This window comes from Symphalangus syndactylus, chromosome 13, assembly GCF_028878055.3.
Source record: "Symphalangus syndactylus isolate Jambi chromosome 13, NHGRI_mSymSyn1-v2.1_pri, whole genome shotgun sequence".
Classification (NCBI taxonomy): domain Eukaryota; kingdom Metazoa; phylum Chordata; class Mammalia; order Primates; family Hylobatidae; genus Symphalangus; species Symphalangus syndactylus.
The window spans coordinates 28,359,362-28,378,528 of record NC_072435.2 but is presented as its reverse complement, the minus strand read 5'-3'; the positions used below and the strand labels follow the sequence as shown (position 1 = coordinate 28,378,528).

Sequence of the window (19,167 nt, the reverse complement as noted above, 5' to 3'; positions counted from 1 at the left end):
CCTTTGCTGGTTGCTTCTCATTGTCGTGACTGCTAAAGGGATGAGTGTCCCAGTCTCTTTGTGAGCTCATCCAGTCTCCATTCAAACACTGATGACTCCCGAATTTCTCTCTCCAGGCTATGACATCAATATCTATCTACATTGTTTAGTCAACATCCCAAACAGAAGTAGGAACTCCCTCTCTAACCTCCTACAGCTGTGTCTATTTCTTCTCTCTACCTTCACTCGGCTCCGCCCACACTAGCTCCCTTTTATTCCTTCTACTTTCAGGATTTGTCTTTGCTGTTCTGTCCTCTTGGCACACTTTTCCAGCCATCTGGAATGGCAGGTTGCTCACAGGTCGTTTTCTTGACTTCCCTTGCTTGCTAACTTTACCTCCCTATGGTCATATCCCATCGCCCTGTGATGTGCGCTAGTTAGCACAGCCTGTGATTATGTCTCTCCCCAGTGGACCGTGGGGTCTGTGAGGGACGTGGTCTGATTCGGTCGTCGCCGAGCACAGAACTGGACAGGGTACTCATAACAGATTTTTTGCTGTTGTTTTTAAAGAAAAGGTAACATTTGAGTAGTGACTGCGCCAAGCAGTCAAGCACAGCCCCTCGGGCTTGATCTCCATAACCACTCTAGGGTTAGGTATTACCCACGTTTAAGGAACAAAAATCGAGGAAAAAAATCTTATACAACTACTAGTAAGTAGTCATTTCATTTTAGCAGAGCGAATGAGCGAATCCACGGAAGGCCGGGGAGCGACGTGAGTGGCGAGAAGCTTGGAGTCGCCAGGGACGGCGGGCGGAGCCTGGGCGCGGGGACTAATGGGCGGAGCCTCCAGGGACCGCTGGCCCCGCCCAAGCCGCGCGGGGGCCGCTGGGAGTTGGAGTCCCCTGCCCACCTCGCCACGTCACCGCCTGCAAACCTTCAGCTCTCCCCCTCAGGCTCGGGTGTAATCCGTACCCTCAATGGGTTTCCTTTTAGTGGCTTCCCTTGTCCCCAGGCCCATTATTCTGTCCTTCACTCTTCCCTGATGTATTTTGGCGCGGTCTCCCGGCTCTGCGGGCCCAGGGCTCCGGATGAGGTCTCTCGCCGTCCCGACCCCCGCAAGGGGCCAGTTTGGTGTCGCCTTCGTTCTTCTGCCACCCCGTTTGGTAGGGGCTCCCGTTCCCGCCACGCCCCGTGAAGTTGTGGCTCGCCCGTCTTCCCAGGACTCCCCCGCGCCGGAGAGGCCCGCAGGACCGCCGAGCCCACACTTCGCTCGCGCCCAGGCCCCGCTCCCCCGCGCCGCCTTGGTATGCTCCGGCCACGCCCCCTCGGACGTGCTTGGTACGCGCCGGGCTCCCCCGCTCGCCTCAGTGGTTCGGTCGCGGCGACCCCACTCCGGCGGCGCGTCCCCCGAGCTTGGTACGGCTCAGCCCGTCTTCCCCGAAGCCGCGCGCCCGCGCCCGCGCCCCTCAGTCGGTGGAGCCCGCAGCCCCCCTTGTGGCCCGCGGCAGCTCCCCGCCTGCTCGGCCCGCGCCCGCCATGGTCCGTCCGCGCCGTGCCCCGTACCGCTCCGGCGCCGGGGGCCCCCTCGGGGGTCGCGGCCGCCCTCCGCGGCCCCTCGTGGTGCGCGCCGTCCGCTCGCGCTCCTGGCCTGCCAGCCCCCGTGGCCCGCAGCCTCCGCGGATCCGGGCCCGCTCGGCCCCTCCCATGGTGAGCCCCCCGCCCTTTTTCCAGAGCCTTCCACGGCCCCGCCCCCCCAGCCCCTATCCCGGGCTCACGCCTTTGTCCGCGGCCCCCGCCGCTCCGGGGTGTCCCCTGTGGCCCGAAGGGTGGTCCCGCCTGGGGCCGGGTTCCCCCGTGGAGCCCCCGGTGGTTCGCGCCGCGCTCTCCCCTTTGTTGCGCGTTCGGGCCGGGGTGGGGGGGTGAGGGACGGGGGCGGGGCGGGCTCAAATTACTGCTGACTCCGCGGCCCGATTTAAACGCGGGTGGGGGGCGGCGGACAGGCAGCCGGCAGGGCACGCGCGCTTGTTTTTGCCATTGGAAAGTTGCTTGCTCTCCGGGCAGGAAACCTGGAAATGGGGGCGGGGTTGGGGGACAGAGGCGAGGGAGGGGCCCGCGCTTTGTACCAGCGCCCCCAGATGTCGCACCCGTGGGCGTTCTCCCTGGGGCCCGCTCCGTGCCCGTGGAGTGCGCACCTAGAATACGCGCCCGCGCCCAGGTGTGGGATGCTTTGATGGACTGCCGTGAGCCCAGACCTTAAAGGTAAACATTCAGCTTCGCAGGTACTTTGGGCTGCATACCCTTCTCCGGACCCAAAAGACGCACATGGTTTTCAGAAACCGTAAGGTTTACCTGGGGCTGTAAAACCGCACATCGCGACTTTGCACCGTGCACACGCTTGCCCCGATGTGAGATTTCCCCTGGGTTCGCGCTCCGGTCCGCTTCTTAAATACACTGCCTCAGCGGTGTGGATGGCACAGAGCTGTGGCAGCCCTACTGAAACCTTAAACAGGCTTCCTGGGGTCATAAACATGGATACCGAGACTCAGATCACCTCCCACAACTTAAACGTACCCCCATTCACTCCACTGCCTTCGCCCCTTCTTGCAGCATTCGCATCTAGTCGTTCAAAAGTGCTTTCCGGGTCCTCAGACATGCACCCCAAGGCTTTAAACCTCAGTGCAAGTACTAGATGGGCTTCCTTGTGCAATAGAGATGTGAGGCGCGCACAGTTTGGCACACGATTGCCAAGATGTGAGATTTTCTTTAGGTTGCACCTTAACCGTCGTTTTTAAATGAGATCGTCCCATCTTGATGTGCTGTTCTTGCTGTGGAAGGTATCCCTGGGTTTTAGGCAAGCATACCTATGGCTCCAGATCCCGAGTCAACCTGCCCTCCTAGACAAGCAGACATTAAGTATGTCGCTTGGGCTCTTAAGTGCGTTCGCCTGATTTTTACCCATCTTTGTGGCAGTAAATGCATACGCGTCACTGTATATGCGGCCTAGGTACCCCAGTTCCCAGCGACGTAAACAACTTTATGTTGTAAGTGTACCCTCATCTCTAAAGTCGCCTCCAGCTGTGCGTTTTTTTTTTTTTTTTTTTTTTTTTTATTATACTTTAGGGTTTTAGGGTACATGTGCACAATGTGCAGGTTTGTTACATATGTATCCATGTGCCATCCAGCTGTGCGTTTTAACTCATGTCAGATGCTGGTTGTCCGTTATGGTGTCTGAAGCCCCCGGGGCAACATCCACTCTCTATCCAACTCATTCTAACGCCAAGATACTCAGGTTTTCTATCTGATCTTTTGACGACTGCCCAAAAGCCAGAATCACCTGCGTGGGTGGAGAATCACCTGCGTGGGTGGAGAGCAAGTTTGTTCAGGTTTTTCTCTTTTTAAGCACTCACAAAGTAAATTTTTTTGTGTTTGCTAGTATTCTGGAAGGAAAGATCTCTTTGTGCTTCATAGAAAATTTGGAAAATACCTGTTTGTAATAAGACGAAAAGAAATCACCCTTATAATTGAGGCGCCTACTGCGGGGAAACTCTCGTGGGTTTCCTGCTGCCAGGCTGTTTGCGAAGCTTTCGCTTGTTTGCTTTGAGATGTTTTTGGTTTTAAAAAACAGTAAGTGAGGTCAGGCGTGGTGGCCCTCGTCTGTAATCCCAGCACTTTGGGAGGCCAACGCGGGCGGATCACTTGAGGTCAGGAGTTCGAGACCAGCCTGGCCAACATGGTGAAACCCCGTCTCTACTAAAAACAAAAAATAAGCCGGGCATGATGGCGCGGCTTGCAGTGAGCGAGGTTGCAGTGAGCCGAGATCGCGCCACCGCATTCTAGCCTGGGAAACGAGTGAAACTCCGCCTCAAAAAAATAATAGTAATAAAAAAAATAGTGGGGAGAGTGCCTGTAAGTAGCATTTGTGGCGTTGCTTGGCTTTATTGCTAGAACCTTCTCCTGGTGTTCTACATGTTTTGGTCTGTGAGACCCCTCTGGGGGTGGTGTCCCAGCTGTCTTCCAAATGTTTCCCCCTTTTCCTCCCTGTCTTTCTCCTGGATGGTTCAGTCCCCTCTGTGTTTCTTGTCACCTCCTTCCTGCCTCCCTGGGGTCGGACTTATAAGGCCAGAGAGGTGGGCAATGGCCTGAGCCAGAGGGAGGAGTTGAACTTTGGGGTGACAGGGAGCCTTAGGAGAGTTTCAGCCTGGGAAAGACAGGGCAAGCTAGTGTGCGGGACAGACACAGCGCAGGCCGGTTTGTGCCTGCGGAGGCTGCAAGGGAGCCCTGGGCCCAGCCTGGGGCACGGGGAAAGCCCCCTACAGCTGGCTTCTAACTTGGGTCTCAAGAATCGATCAGGCACACAGCTGGGGCGAAGGCTGGAGGTGGGGCTGGCTGAAGGCTTCAGGACTCTGCTGGGCCAGTGTCAAGGTGACAGCAGGCTCTGGGAAGGAAGGGTCCTGAGGGGCGGCAGTGGGAAGGGACATGAGGACCAGCGTGTTGGGGTCCTGAGGGGTGAGCAGAGGGTTCGGACATGGACCCGTGGGCTTCCAGCAGGGGATTTGGGGCTAAATATTGGGATGTCCCTTCTGAGGTGTGTGGGGACTGCCTGTCCTTGCAGGCCCCGGCCTCAGTTTTCCCACCTACCCCCCACTCCACTGCAGGAAGGTGCTCGGGTCTTCGGGGCACTGGGTCCCATCGGTCCCTCCTCACCTGGGCTCACCCTTGGGGGTCTGGCCGTGAGCGAGCACCGGCTCAGCAACAAGCTGCTGGCCTGGAGCGGCGTCCTCGAGTGGCAGGAGGTGAGTCTCTGTGGGGCTGTGGCTGGCCTCCAGGGTCTTGTCTTGTCCCCGTGGGGACAGGCCAGGGCATCTAGGCTGTGCACAGTGACGCCCCTCCTGCCCCCACAGAAGCGCAGACCCTACTCTGACTCCACTGCAAAGCTGAAGCGGACCCTGCCCTGCCAAGCCTACGTGAACCAAGGCGAGAACCTGTGAGTGCCAGGGCGCAGCAGCCAGGGCGGTGGCAGGGGCGGTGGCAGGGGCAGTGGCTGTAGGGATCAGGGCAGCCCTTTCTGACTGGCTCCTTCCCGTAGGGAGACCGACCAGTGGCCACAGAAGCTGATCATGCAGCTGATCCCGCAGCAGCTGCTGGTGAGACCCGCCCCACCCGCCGCACCCACTCTGAGCACCCCCATGCCTGGCTGACCCAGCTCTCTGTCCCCTGTGCCCCCAGACCACCCTGGGCCCCCTGTTCCGGAACTCCCAGTTGGCACAGTTCCACTTCACCAACAGAGACTGCGACTCGCTCAAGGGGCTCTGCCGCATCATGGGCAACGGCTTCGTGAGTGGGGCGGGCTCGGGTGCGCGAGGGGCGGCTCCCTTGTAGCACTGTGGTGACAAGTACAGCTGGAGGCAGCGCTCTGCTCACACGGCCCAGGCGGGGGCCGGGGGTCTCCCCTGGGGTGGAGGACAGCCCTCGTGGCCTTTCGGTCCCCATCTGGAAATGACTGACCCCAGGCACCCTCCATAGAGCACAGGCTGAAGAAACTCAGCCTGAGAGGCCTCCAGTTTCTGCATCTGTGCCCAGCTTCGAGGTGGCCCTGGGGGCGTGAGTGCACAGAGGGACCGGGGCCAGCCCTGTTGGGGCCCAGGAGCCTGTCAGGGACACAGCGTGTGGCAGGGACCTGGTAAATGGGTGTGCTAGGCAGGAAAGCCAGCCAGGAGGGAGTGGCACATTGGGGCTTGGTATTCTGGTCTGTAAAATGGACTAACCTCCCCGAGTGGCCTGAGCTGGCCGTGAGGGAGCGGAGCTGAGGGTGCTGAAGCAGACGCGGTGAGTAGGTCCTCAGGCCTGGCTCCAAGGGGACCCAGGTATCCAGCTGGTGGCTGTGCAGGGACTGAGTGGGGCAGGTGCGGCCACGACCTGGACCTGAGGGGCTGCCAAGGGATCTGAGAGTGGCTTCTGCAGTATTCCTGGGTTGGGCTGGTTGAGGGGTAGAGAGAGGTAGGGAGGACAGGGTTGCTGTGCTTCCTAGGGCCACCGGGAAGCTGGAGGGAGGGAATTTGTGTAAAGCGCTTGAGATGGTGACTTTAGTACCTAGTGAGTGCCCAGTGAACCCAGCTGGCGAGGCTGTTCGGGTGACTGGGATTCTGGCGCAGGGCAGGTCAGAAAGGGGGCTTGGGCTGTGAAAGATGGCAGGTGCTAGAGAGGAGGCAGGGATGGGGTGGGAGCGAGTCGTCTGCCCAGAGGACCTGGCTCTGGGACATTCCCAGTCCCTGTTCCCCTTTGGGACAGTCTGCCTCTACCCCATCCCAGCTGCTGTTCTCAGCGCCCTGGGTTCCGCTAGGGCCTCCCTTCTCCCTCAGGAGACCAGGGGCAGACCAGGGCTTGTGCCTGGCATGAGGTCTCTTAGCTGACCCGTTCCCCCTTCACCCAGCACTGTTTGTTGAGGTGTCCGGGCCCTGAGTACCCAGTCTGTAGGGAAGATGGACATCCATACTCACCCCCCAGCATGGCCCTGGGAGGGTGACTGTGCATGGCTCCAGGGAGGCCAGGGACGGCCCTGAGTGGGTGATCCCTGGGTTGGACACCAAGGTCGAGAAGTTAGGCCGGCAGCATGGAGGGGACAGCACTGTGGGGGGTGGCCTGGTGTGGGGAGGGGACGTGGGGTTCTGGGATGGTCACACCACTTCAGACACCACAGCCAGGCACATCTGTCAGGCTTAGTTCTCCCATGCCCCATCCAAGAGGCACCAGCACTTTATCTGTTGAGCCTTTATGTGGCACCAACTGTGTGCACTATTACCCAGTTTTACAGATAATGGAGGCCCAGAAACAGGAGGTGGCTGGTGTTAGGTCACACAGCTAGGAGGCAGCAGAACGGTGGGGTGCTGCCTGTGCTCTTAACCCCCAGGTCAGGTCACCCCATCAGGCAGTCAGGAGGGCTGGCGGCAGGGAGCAATGTGGGCGGGAGGTGGTGCCTTCTCGGCGTTCTCACCGCAGCCTGGGTGCCAGGCGCCACTCTGACCTCAGCCATGGCAGGGTCGGGGGATGCCGGTTGGCGCTGCACGGGCTCTCAGAGGCCCCTCACCTATGGCCATGACGGCCTTGACTGTGGGGGCCTCTGTCTGCCGATGATCTCCCTTCATCCCCTATAGGTGGGGCGGTCCAGGGTGGTGGGGGCACAGCGGCCCCAGGTAGTGCCCACAGGGTCCTGACCCGCGGCCCCCGCAGGCGGGCTGCATGCTGTTCCCCCACATCTCGCCCTGTGAGGTGCGCGTGCTCATGCTCCTGTACTCGTCCAAGAAGAAGATCTTCATGGGCCTCATCCCCTACGACCAGAGCGGCTTCGTCAGTGCCATCCGGCAGGTCATCACCACCCGCAAGCAGGTGTGCCAGCCAAGCACAGCCCCTCTGGGGACAGAGGGGAATTAGGCCCCTCTGCCCTGGTCGGGCAGCCAGACTTGGTGTGGGCGGAGTGTGATGCGATGGCTGGAGCAAGGAGCTTCAGGGGAGCCCCGAGGAGGCTGGGCGGGTTCCCACCAGGGCTCCATGGAAAAGCGGCCACTGGGTGGCTCTGAAGGGCTGGAGGGTGGGTCTTGGCGCAGCAGCAGGGAAGCCAGTGGAGCGGGGAGCTGGGCAGGGGTTGGGATCATCGTGAGGCTGGAAGGCCCTGCTCAGTGACCACGTGTCCTGGTCATGCCTTGCCAGTTGAGGCAGACTCCGCAGGTCCTGTGCACCAGGTGAGGGCCGGGACCTGTCTCAGGCCAGTTGGGGAGCCATGGGGGGCTGTGAGCAGGTGAGGGGCAGGGCCTGTTCCCCTGGGGCTAGAGAATGGACCCAGCTGGGGCTAATAGGCCAAGGCTCAGAGGGAGGGATGGCAGGCCCCAGGATAGACAGAGGTTTCCCAGGAGCCTGGGCCCCTCTTCCCACCCCCTTCCCTTCCAACAGGCAGTGGGACCTGGTGGTGTCAACTCAGGCCCAGTCCAGATTGTGAACAACAAGTTCCTGGCATGGAGTGGCGTCATGGAGTGGCAGGAGGTGAGCCCTCGGCAGCCCAGGGACCTGGGACCCCCAGATCCTCACGGACTGTGGCTGGGAGGGGATACTGGGGTTGGGGGTCTCTAGCCCTGAGGGCTCGTTTTTGCCTCTCCCCCAAAAGCCCAGGCCTGAGCCCAACAGTCGGTCCAAGAGGTGGCTGCCGTCCCACGTCTATGTGAACCAGGGGGAGATCCTGTGAGTGCTGGGCTGGGGGGTGGAGGCAGTGTCCAGGGGAGCCGGGGCTTCCTGACCCTCATCCCCTCGTGCCCCACAGGAGGACCGAGCAGTGGCCAAGGAAGCTGTACATGCAGCTCATCCCGCAGCAACTGCTGGTGAGGGGCTGCGGCCGGGTGCTCGAGCCTGCACGTAGGAGCTATTCCAGAGGGCGGGGCTGGGGGCAAGAGCACCTCCCCGGGTGGCCTGAGCTGGCTTTGAGGGAGCGGAGCTGAGGGTGCTGAAGCAGGCGCGGTGGGTAGGTCCTCAGGCCTGACTCCAAGGGGTCCCAGGTATCCAGCTGGTGACTGCAGGGACTGGGCGGGGCAGAGGCAGCCATGACCTGCACCTGGGGGGCTGCCAAGGGATCTGAGAGCGGCTTCCGCAGCACTCCAGGGTTGGGCTGGTTGAGCGGTAGAGATGACTTTTCCTGAGGTAGGGAGGACAAGGGAGTCTGTTTGGTCCTGGGCCCAGGGGACTCAGCGGGCTGGGAGCGGGAGGCCATGGTGGGAGAAGCCAGAGCTGGGGGTCCCCTCGCTTCCCCGCAGACCACCCTGGTGCCGCTGTTCCGGAACTCGCGCCTGGTCCAGTTCCACTTCACCAAGGATCTGGAGACACTGAAGAGCCTGTGCCGGATCATGGACAACGGCTTCGTGAGTGGTGCCAGCAGATGCTGAGAAGGGGCCGGCCACGGCAGAGTGAGCCAGGACGGCTCACAGGGGCGGACATGGGAGAGGAACAGAGCACCATGTCCCGGACCAACTGGGGAGAGAGGGCAGCTAGTATGGGCGTGGCTTCTGCTCTGTGCTGTCCCTACGGCACTGGACGGGGCACTGACCCTCCTCTGCCACGTCAGGGCTGACTCAGCACCAACTCCGCGCTCTCCGCTCCCCAGGGACAGGCACCCTTGTCACTCCAGGTTTCCCGGGAGCTTGTGCCACATCCCAAAGGCCCATTGCCAGGCAGGGAGGGCTGTCTGTCCCCAGCAAGGTCCCAGAATATCTGGTGATCATCTTATCTGGGGGACTCCTCTTCTCTCTCTGGGGCTCAGTTTCTCCATCTGTGAGGTGGGGAAGGTTGGACTTCGGTGCTTATGAGCCCTCCTCCTTGATGTCTACCTTCCAGCTGGGCCATACTTGGGTAATATCCCGAAACTACCTTAAAATTACCTTCGACTCAGTCCGAGTAAACTGTCCATGAAGCTGTTCGTGGGTGGGGGGGCCTGGGTGTAGGTGCTTTTACATTAAAGCAATTTCAAGGGTTCCCTCGGGCCGGGCGCGGTGACTCACGCCTGCAATCCCAGCACTTTGGGAGGCCGAGGCGGGCGGATCACCTGAGGTCAGGAGTTTGAGACCAGCCTGGCCAACGTGGTGAAACCCCGTCTCTAAAAATATAAAAATTAGCCAGGCATGATGGCCACCCAGGAGGCTGAGTCACAAGAATGGCTTGGACCTGGGAAGCAGAGGTTGCAGTGAGCTGAGATCATGCCATTGCACTCCAGCCTGGGCGACAAGAGCAAAACTGTCTCAAAAAAAAAAAAAAAAGTTTCCTCAGGAAACCCAGAAAAGCTCCATGTACCTCAGCCCTTGCTTGTGCTGGGCCTGCTGCTGCAGATCCCTCGGGCTCCTGAGTTGAAGCCGTGGCCGGTTGGTTCAGGTGGCTGTGGTGAGGTGGCCCCGGACACAGCCTGGCCTGCCCCGGAGCTCTGAAATGCAGGTTCTTGGGCCCTTCCCGACAGAGCCTGTTGGCCTTTGGCCCACCCATTGCTCTTGGCCACTGTGTCATCCTAATTAGGGGGCCCACCTCTGGGGTGGGTGGGGGGCTGTGAGGACAGAGCAGTTAGGCTGTGCCAGCTCATGGAGCCCACAGCATGGTGCCATGGTTGGAGGGACGCTGGTCCCTGTGGTCTGAGTCCCTGTGGTGCTGTCTGGTGACACCACGCCCTGTGCCTGCCAGGCCGGCTGCGTGCACTTTTCCTACAAAGCATCGTGTGAGATCCGCGTGCTTATGCTCCTGTACTCTTCGGAGAAGAAAATCTTCATCGGCCTCATCCCCCACGACCAGGGCAACTTTGTCAACGGCATCCGGCGTGTCATTGCCAACCAGCAGCAGGTCCTGCAGCGGAACCTGGAGCAGGAGCAGCAGCAACGAGGGGTGAGGTGGCCGGCCCCGAGGGCTGCTCAGCCTCCCTCCGCCCCCCTGCCTGCTCACCACTGGCCTCTGATTCCTCCCCACAGATGGGGGGGTAGTGGCTACCCCGGGCTGGGCCCCTCCAGGAGTGACAGATGAGGCCCCCGCAGAGACTGGTGAGTGGTGACCCTGTCATGTACAGGAGGGACCCCGGGGCATGTGGGGGGTGGGGTTGGGAAAGAAGCAGGGCGACCTTGGCCTTGGGGAGAGCAGAGCAGAGGGAGAGGCAGCAGTCCCGGAGGTCCTAGGCTGTGGGGAAACTGCAGCCTGGCCGCAGGGCTGTGGGAAGGTGGTGTCCAGGCCTGGGTGGGGCCAGGCCTCTGCTCACAGGGATGTGGGGTCAGTGCTTGGGAGCCTGTGGCCAGCAGCCCCCACTGCATCCCTGCCCCCAGGTGACACACTTCTGAGCAGGGGCCCCTGGGGACTTCAACTGCCCAGCAACATGGAGGATGGTGTCCTGAGGCCTCCAAGGACGGTCCCCACCCCTCTACGTTTCCCCAATAAAGCCTTTTAAAAACCTGCCTGCCCCCTCTGCTCACTGCCCCATGCCTGGCAGCCCCCTAGCTGTAAGGTGGCCCAGCAGGCTGGACAGCCCGGGAACTCACTGGGTCTGGCTCTCGGCTGCCCACACTCTCTCTCCCCCACCCAATCTCCAGACCCACAGGCCTTGGGTTCAAGTTCAGTGTCACAGAACTTGAGCTGGATTTTGTCCTCAGGTGTCACACCTGGCCTTGAGCCAGCCCCTCGGTTGGGGCTCCTGGGCTTACCAGCTGGCTCTCGAGGGGCCACAGTGCCTTCCCTGTGTGTTCCCAGGCTAATGTCTAAAGTACCCATGCCAGGTCCCAGCAAAGCTGGAATCCTCTCTGTAGGGCCCCACCTTTTGTTACCTGAAAATGTCCTTAAAGCCTCCAGCCATGTGAGAAACTGTGGCAGGCCTGGAGCCCCTCCCCCATGGGGACCACCCTCCTTCCAGCAAAATGCCGGCCAAGCTCATGGAGAAACAGCATTTATTGTGGAGGGGAGCTGGGCGGGGCTCAGCCCTCGGAGAACTGGCAGTACAGCCGCTCCAGCCTCGGCTCCACGCACAGCCGGAACGGGATCTCCAGGATGGCAGAGAAGCCTTCGGCCAGCGTTGGGGCCTGGAACTGCTTCCTGGCAGTGGTGGGAACAGTGAGGGACAGCCTGGCTCATGTGGCCCAGCCAGTGCCCCTGCCCGTTGCTATCCCCAACAGTACCTGTAGCCATACATGACCATGTCTGACACGGGGACGTGAGAGGAGTCCGTCATCTCTCGAAACTGTGGGGACATCAGAGGGGGCGGCAGGCCCAGGGGTCAGGGGAGGGAGGGGCACCTGGGGGCGAGGAGGGGGGTCGGGGGTGCAGCCTGGGGGCTGAGCGGGCTCACCCGGTTGTTGTGGCGCGCCTGCTCCAGAGTGGCCGTGAAGAGGAAGCAGCGGCAGGGGACGCCCGCGGCTCGGGCGCACTGGACGTACCTGCGGGCGAAGGAGCTGGATGTGCAGGCCCCGCCCACCCCGCCGCAGGCCCCCTATGGTCCCGCGGTCCGGCTACCTGGCGCGGCTCACGGCATCCGGGTTTGTGTTGTCGATGGCGACCCGTTTCCCTTGCTTCAGGGCTGTCTCACACGCGGTCACACAGCGCTGCCAGGAGCCTAGCGTGTCCTGAGGACACGAGAGGTCACAAACGGATCCGGAGACCCGGGGGGAGAGAAAACAGTGGGGACGGGAGTGGGCAGTGATGGAGGGAAGCCGACCCAAACTGGTTGAGAAGTGGAGATGGGAACTATGATTTGGGGCGGCCACAGCCTGGTCATACCCTGTTCACGCGGACGTATCCGGCCGACACGAGGTGCTTCTTGAGAAAGGTGGACTTCCCGGCTGTGAGGGGGGCAGTGTCGGTGGGTGGCCTAGGACCCAGGCGGGGCTCAGGGCGCGGGCACAGGGGCAGGGCACTCACCCCCAGGGAATCCCACTGCAACAACCACCTCCGGGCTAGCGCTCAGGAGGGCCCTGGACTCCGGGAGGCAGACAGGCCCTGAGCAGGAGACAGTCCTCTGCGAGGGGCGGGACACGCGAGTGAGACCCGTCCCCGGCCCCATCTCCGGGAGCCCTCCCATTGCCACCCCCACCCCCACCCCCGGGCCTCACGGGATCAAAGGTAGGGAGCTCGAAGCCGGCTGCTGGCCACTTCAGAAAGAACTCCTCAGGTGAGGCGAAGGGCAGGCCAAGGTTGAGGGCAAACTAGGGGTTGAGGACGGACATCAGACACAGGCCTGGGTCGGGCTCGGGCGCGGGGCAGGGGCCAGGGGCCTCACCAGGCGATCTGCGCAGGAGAAGTCTTTCTTCTTCCGCCCGGGGGCCCAGTTGGCCGGGCGTCCGGCTGCGTCTGGAACACACGGGACACCCCGTTCCTACCAGTTCGGAGGGAGGGGTCCCAGCCCACCCTCAGCAGCCTCCAGGCCCTTACCTCCCACAAAGATGCTGTCTCCGATGGAGATGGGCACGCCCTCGTTCGCCTACGGGAGATGGCAGTGAGAAGGCCTTTCCAAGTGTTCCCCCGCAGCGGTAGCGGGTCCCTGGGGCTGCTTCGCCTGGTCTGTGCCCCGCATCAGGCCTCATCCTCCGACCTTTCATGTCCCCACCATCCAGCCACTTTGCACCATGCTCCTGGACCCCTGGGGGTCTCCCCACGCAGCCCCCTCCCTCCAGGTCTCCCGGCTTAGCCGCCTCCGGTTCCCCACGCGGCCACCGGAGGGCACCCACCCTGCTGTAGCTCCAGCCTCCGGGGTGCCGGCACCTCCCAGATTCCCCCTCTCTCAGGGCAAAAGCGGGGCCCTCCCTCTCCCCTCCCTCACTTAGGGCCAGCCGCATGGGCCTTGCTGTCCCTAATTAGCCCAGACTAGGGACTGCCTCAGGGCCTTTGCACTTGTTGTCACTCCCACAAGGGGGGACTTTGCACTTTCCCCAGGTGTCCACCTGGCTCCCTACTTCCCCTGCCTTAGGCCTTTTCCTCGGATGTCACCTCCTCAGAGGCCATCCCTGCCCATCACGGGTGAAACGATGCCTGCTTTCTCCACCTCCCTCCCTCCTGCTGTTTTACACGCCAGTCTGCCCATCCGCCTAGAGTTACCGCCCTCTCCGTGCGGGCCCTGCGGGAGCAGGCTGTCCTGCTCACTGATACCTTCAGCTCAAGAACGCGCTAAACTTCAGAACAAATGCACACACAAACGAATCAACGAAGGAATGAACAGCTTCCCTACTATGATTTAGAAAGTTTAAAAGCATTGGTTTCGTAAACCAACATCTAAGATGTGACAGCAAAAAACAGAAGGCAGGAGTGAGGGAGGACAGGAGTAAGGAGGCCACGACCGGAGGCCTGGGAGCCCAGGAGTGAGGGGCTGCAGCGAGGAAAAGGCGGGGGGCTGGGCAGGCTGTGAGACCCACCTGTTCCTGCAGATGGTCCCACATGCCCGTCACTGGCTTCCGGTACAAGCCTGCATGCGTGGCCACCAGCACCTGTGGATGGGAGGGGGCCACCAGCTTCAGCTCCCCCTCAAGCACCTACTGGATGCCACCCCAGCCCTCACCCAGCTGAGCAGAGCTGCAGAATTTGTAGCTGATGATGGGTTCCTATCAGCATCACACTGCCAGAGGCCTCCGCCTCACTTACCCGGGAGTCAAGCCCTCGCTCTGGATCTCTGTGTCCCCACATAGCTCCCAGTCTCCCTTCCAGCCATACCTGGAAGGGGACCCCCAGCTTCTCCACCACAGCCTCCACCTTGGCCTTGAACTCCTCAGCTGGCAGCTTCCCACGCCCGATGCTCATCTGGTTGGTGAAGATCACCAGCTGGGGAGCAGAGGGTGTCACCAGGCGCCCTGCTCACCAGGGCCTTGGTCTGACCTGCAGTCGGACCGCCACATGCACGTGCCCATGCAGACAGGCAGCTGCACATACCTTGTAGCCCTCGGCTTCCAGCTCTCTGAGCTTACGTGGAATCTCTGGGTACAAGATCCTAGGGCAGGTAGGAAGCAGCAGGGGTGACCCGGGGCCAGAGGTGGACTCCAGGCCTCACTCACTCCCTTGTTTTGCCTCTTATCACCTCCAGTCACTGGGGCCAGTGGGAAAGACCTTCCCAGAGCGTGTGGTGATGAGGGTCCCGTCCAGATCAAAGCCAGCCACCTGGTGTCACCAAGGAAAGACAAACAGCAGCACTGTGATACCTCTGACCCTCCTCACTCACAGGCTGACTCACACCAACCCTGCCAGGCAGGGTGTTATCACTGCCATCTCACAAATGGGGAAACCGAGTCACAGAGCACCTCCATGTCAAGCATCCGTGATGCCTCTGAGTGCGGCCTGACATCTTAACCTTACTGTCTCCTGTTACTCCTCATGATCCTGGCCCCAGGATTACAGTCTTTAAAATGGGGGTTAATGTCTTACTCAGCCTCCTTCCTCCCCTGGCCTTCACCACCTCGGTGGGCTAATAACCGTGAAAATAAAAGCAGGAGCAAAGCTTTGGGTGCTAACTGCATGTCAGGAACTATGCCACGTGCTTTTTATGGATTCAGCATCGTAAAGATGAGAGACACGAGACTCAGAATGTGGTGGTAACAGCATTTGAACTCAAGTCTCTCTGGACATAAAAAATCCTCATCATAGTAGCTCCTACTGAGACAGCCATGGTCATTGCTCATTACTGGGTGGTCACCGTGGGTAACGCAGGAGCTGACATACATCATTCTCCCCACTACTTACAACGACCCCTGCGTTTATCATTCGGCCCATTTCTCAGAAAAGTAAGTAGAGGCTAAAAAGAAGTAGAGCACGCAACAAACCTGGGATTGGGTCCCAGTCTGTGGCGGCTCCCTCAGCCCTCGGCGTGGCCCTTACCTTGCCCTGGGGTTTCACCCCAGCTGCGGTGAACACTAGCAACTTCTCCAAGTTCTCCCAGCCGGGGTTTGACTTCCGCATACGCTTCTTCCGCGGCTCAGCATCTCTCTTCTCGTCTTGGGACACCGGAGGGGTGCCAGGTGGAGTACCTGGCTGGGATTCTGGTGTGCGGGTCTCCTCCCAGCGCAGGGTCAGTGGGTGGAGGCCATTGACCAAATACAGTGTGTCCCCCACCCCCAGAGAGCCCTCCAACCCCGGCTTCAACTCCTGGGTTCCGGCAGTTGAGGGGTTAACTCCCAGCTGCAGAAAGAGAGGGAAGAGCTGGGACTGGCTCCGCCCCCACCGGGAGCTTCCTCCAATCAAATACCCAGCGGAAAAATCAGCCCTTCTCCATCACTAATCAGACCCTTAGGCCCCACCTCTTCACTTTGGAAGGGTAACAGGTTTTCAGCCTTGTCCGAATCTTTTTTTTTTTTTTTTTTCCTTTTCCTGGAGATAGAGGCTTGTTTTGTCGCCCAGGCTGGAGTGCAGTGGTGCAATCTCGGCTCACTGAAACCTGTGCCTCCCGGGTTCAAACGATTCTCCTGCCTCAGCCACCCGAGTAGCTGGGATTACAGGCACCCGCCACCATGCCCGGCTAATTTTTGTATTTTTAGTAGAGATGGGGTTTCGCCATGTTGGCCAGGCTGGTCACAAACTCCTGATCTCAGGTGATCCGCCCGCCTATCCTCCCAAACTGCTGGGATTATAGGCGTGAGCCACCGCGCCTGGCCGCCTTGTCCAATTTCTAAGGTCTTGGACAGGTACCCACCTCATTGAAACAGGCAACACTTCTTTCTTTACTGGACACACCCCCTTCTCTCCCAGCCACATCTTTCCTTTTCTTTTTTTGAGATAGGTTCTCGCTGTCACCCAGGCTAAAGTACAGTGTGGTGATCACTGCTCATTGCACCCTTGACCTACTGGGCTCAAGGGATCCTCCCGCTTCAGCCTCCCGATTAGCTGGAACTACAAGGACGCGCCACCATCCCCGCTTATTTTTTATAGAGACAGGTTTCACTATGTCGCTCAGGCTGGTCTCGAACTCCTGGGTTCAAGCGATCCGCCCGCTTCGGCCTCTCAAAGTGCTGGGATTACAGGCTTGAGCCACCACGCCCGGCCCCAATCAGATTTTCCTAATGTACCCCTTCACTGATGGCTTGCAATTCCTCCCCAAATCCCATCCCCAGGCCTTGCTGCCCCTTGCAGAGGCACTGATACCTGTTTCACTGCCACTGTCCGGGTCTCGGGATCTGCGACCAGCTCCACTGAGGATTGGAGGGGTGGAGTCAGGATTCGCATCCTTGTGTGGTTGGTTCCCTCATTTCTGGGGAGTGTGGCCTGCTTCAGGCTATAGCATCCAGGGAGTAAGAGGCAGTTTATTTCTACACGGGATTGGCTCCTTGACATGCAGTAGCCAGATGGTGGCACTAGGATTGCCTGACACTGGTCCTTGCAAGGGACAGGGAGGTACTTTTCTCTATAGAATTGGTTTCCTCCTTGACAAAAAATGTGGCTAGATACAGGTCCGGGGCTTGGCCTGTTACCATCCATCCCAACCCTGCGACATTTACTTTTCTCCATAGGATCATTTTTCTCTTGACAAGGGTCGTCGCCTGTTTCTGGATTTCCCGATGGCCTGAGTATCATCCGCGCAGTGAACATCCTCCCGAAATCCGCTCGATCCCCTCTCCCCCAAAGGATCTAGCTAATTCTAAATCAAGCACAAATTTTCTCTTCCCGTACTCCCTAGAAAGCACCTTCCGACTTCGGGGCTGGCTGCACCACTGCAATCCCGCGTAGCAGCCAAGCGTCCCTCTGGATTGTTCCCGCTTTTGCAACAGGCCACACCCCCTCCAGCTCAGGCCCCGCCCACCTTGAGTTCTGGAGCACTTCCGGTCCGTGACCTGGGTCAGGGGTCCCCTGCCCAGGACCAGGGCTTGCCCGTCCGAGGGCAGGAAGATGGGGGGCGCTCCCCCAGGGGGGCTCTCGAGCCACAAGCGGCCCGGGGCCTCCACCTCGCCCATCCTGGGTGCCGGCCTGGGGAGCAGGTAAACGGGCTTCAGTAGCGCACAGCCCCAGTTTGCTGCAGGAAGTCCCGCCTCCGCCCACATCCAAGGAAGTTTCCCCACCATTAACTGCTCCGGAAGTCCCACCCGCTCGCCTTCCGCGGGTCGATCCGTTTCCCAGGCGACGACGCGTGCTCCATCCCTCCGCGAGTTGGAATCCCCACTTCCCAGGGCACAGGCAGAGAGCCTCGCACATGCCTCCGCCCCGCCCCGTACTCACCCGGGACCGCGCGGCTCGGGCTCACGGCCACTTCCGACCAGGGAGGTCCTGCCCGAAGTGCCCCGCCTGCAACCCGGCCGGCTGCGCTCCGTTTCTCGGCGAACGGAAATGACTCGTCCCCTCGTGGGGGGCGGGGCCTGGCCTCCTCCCACAGCAGCCACGCCCCTTCCCCGACTCCCGGCCCCCAGGGTCCCTCGGCAGCCCTGACCTTCATCTCTCTTGCTGCAACGCGAGGCTCAGGCCGGTAGCGGGGACTGGATCCTCCGTTAGCAGATTCGCCTCTTTCCACCTTGACTTCTAATTTTCATCCTAGGGAGGAAGCTTATTTTCCCATCTGATGGTCATTGTCAATCGAGGAAACCTCCGCCCCCGACAGCGCCCCTAAGTCCTTCTTTGGCTTCACCCTCAATGTTCTAGTTTCCTCATCTATAAAAAGGATAATCGTTTCCACTTCGTGGGGTTACCATGACGATTAAAGGAGCTAACACGTGACAAAAGCTTAAAAAAATGTTTGGGTGGTAGTAAGCCCTGTTTAAGTCTTTTTTTTTTTTTTTTTGAGACGGAGTCTCACTCTGTCGCCCAGGCTGGAGTGCAGTGGCGCGATCTCGGCTCACTGCAAGCTCCACCTCCCGGGTTCACGCCATTCTCCTGCCTCAGCCTCCCGAGTAGCTGGGACTACAGGCGCCCGCCACTACGCCCGGGTAATTTTTTGTATTTTTAGTAGAGATGGGGTTTCACCGTGTTAGCCAGGATGGTCTTGATCTCCTGATCTCGTTATCCGTCCACCTCGGCCTCCCAAAGCGCTGGGATCCCTGTTTAAGTCTTATTTAGTGTTAGCATTCTTCCGGTAGTGGTCTGGTGGGATTACGTTTACCTAGTCCTAATTTCGGACGAGGTTCCACCTGCTTTCTAACCTCCAGCCATTTTTTTTTTCCTTTGGAGAAAGGGTCTCACTGTGCTGCCCAGGCTGATCTCGACCTCCTGGTGTCATGTGATCCTCCCGCCTTGGCCTCCCAGCATGTTGGGCTTATAGGCGTGAGGCACCAAGCCCAGTTGCCCCAGTCTTTTTATAATAGAAGACTCCCGGCTGGAGTTCCTGGCTTTGCTGGTGAATATGTGGGCTCTGGCTCCAACACTCACCCACTCAAGATGGGGTTCCATGGTCACATAAGACTGGGATGCTCTCCTCCACCCCATGAACCTCTGTCTTCATATCTATAAAATGGGCACAGAGCCAGGAGCGGTGGCTCACGCCTGTAATCCCAGCACTTTGGGAGGCCGAGGCGGGTGGATCATTTGAGGTCAGGAGTTCGAGACCATCCTGGCCAACATGATGAAACCCTGTTTCTACTGAAAATACGAAAATTACCCGGGCGGCACTGGCGTGTAATCCCAGCTACTCAGGAGGTTGAGGCAGGAGAATCGCTTGAACCTGGGCGAGAGTGGGACCCTGTCTCAAAAAAATAAATAAAATGGGTACAGAAATTCCAACCCCCAATTGTTCACTGATAA

The 19,167-nt window shown here is 59.9% G+C and overlaps 2 protein-coding genes across 22 annotated transcripts; one reads left to right on the top strand and one right to left on the bottom strand.

Annotated features, from left to right (window-relative positions):
• Positions 1 to 878: 878 nt before the first annotated feature.
• Positions 879 to 11,685, top strand: PTOV1 (PTOV1 extended AT-hook containing adaptor protein). Of its 7 annotated transcripts, none has more exons than XM_055236584.2 (13): positions 879 to 1,283; positions 4,635 to 4,772; positions 4,881 to 4,963; positions 5,066 to 5,123; positions 5,206 to 5,313; positions 7,207 to 7,362; positions 7,924 to 8,013; positions 8,135 to 8,208; positions 8,288 to 8,345; positions 8,775 to 8,879; positions 10,183 to 10,380; positions 10,464 to 10,532; positions 10,809 to 10,935. In XM_055236584.2, the coding sequence occupies exons 1-12, from the start codon at positions 1,068 to 1,070 to the stop codon at positions 10,473 to 10,475; spliced, it is 1,296 nt and encodes a 431-aa protein (XP_055092559.1). In that variant the 5' UTR covers positions 879 to 1,067; the 3' UTR covers positions 10,476 to 10,532; positions 10,809 to 10,935. The 7 variants fall into 7 exon arrangements, with proteins under 7 accessions (XP_055092559.1, XP_055092562.1, XP_063471039.1 ...); XM_063614969.1 differs by lacking the exon at positions 10,809 to 10,935 and adding an exon at positions 11,390 to 11,685 and having other exon boundaries at positions 925 to 1,283; XM_055236586.2 differs by lacking the exon at positions 879 to 1,283 and adding an exon at positions 1,294 to 1,686.
• PNKP (polynucleotide kinase 3'-phosphatase) lies at positions 11,407 to 18,124 on the bottom strand. 15 transcript variants are annotated; one of them, XM_063614951.1, is made up of 17 exons: positions 17,499 to 18,124; positions 17,127 to 17,406; positions 16,588 to 16,634; positions 15,328 to 15,627; positions 14,534 to 14,613; positions 14,389 to 14,446; positions 14,104 to 14,280; positions 13,878 to 13,949; positions 12,901 to 12,949; positions 12,749 to 12,819; positions 12,582 to 12,674; positions 12,391 to 12,487; positions 12,250 to 12,311; positions 11,986 to 12,095; positions 11,822 to 11,909; positions 11,652 to 11,713; positions 11,407 to 11,568 (listed from the first exon to the last, which is right to left on the bottom strand). In XM_063614951.1, exons 1-17 carry the CDS (start codon positions 17,499 to 17,501, stop codon positions 11,451 to 11,453), a joined length of 1,767 nt encoding a protein of 588 aa, XP_063471021.1. In that variant the 5' UTR covers positions 17,502 to 18,124; the 3' UTR covers positions 11,407 to 11,450. The 15 variants fall into 15 exon arrangements, with proteins under 15 accessions (XP_063471021.1, XP_055092553.1, XP_055092552.1 ...); XM_055236578.2 differs by having other exon boundaries at positions 14,173 to 14,280; positions 16,588 to 16,717; positions 17,243 to 17,406; XM_055236577.2 differs by having other exon boundaries at positions 14,173 to 14,280; positions 16,588 to 16,717; positions 17,243 to 17,406; positions 17,864 to 18,089.
• Positions 18,125 to 19,167: the final 1,043 nt, after the last annotated feature.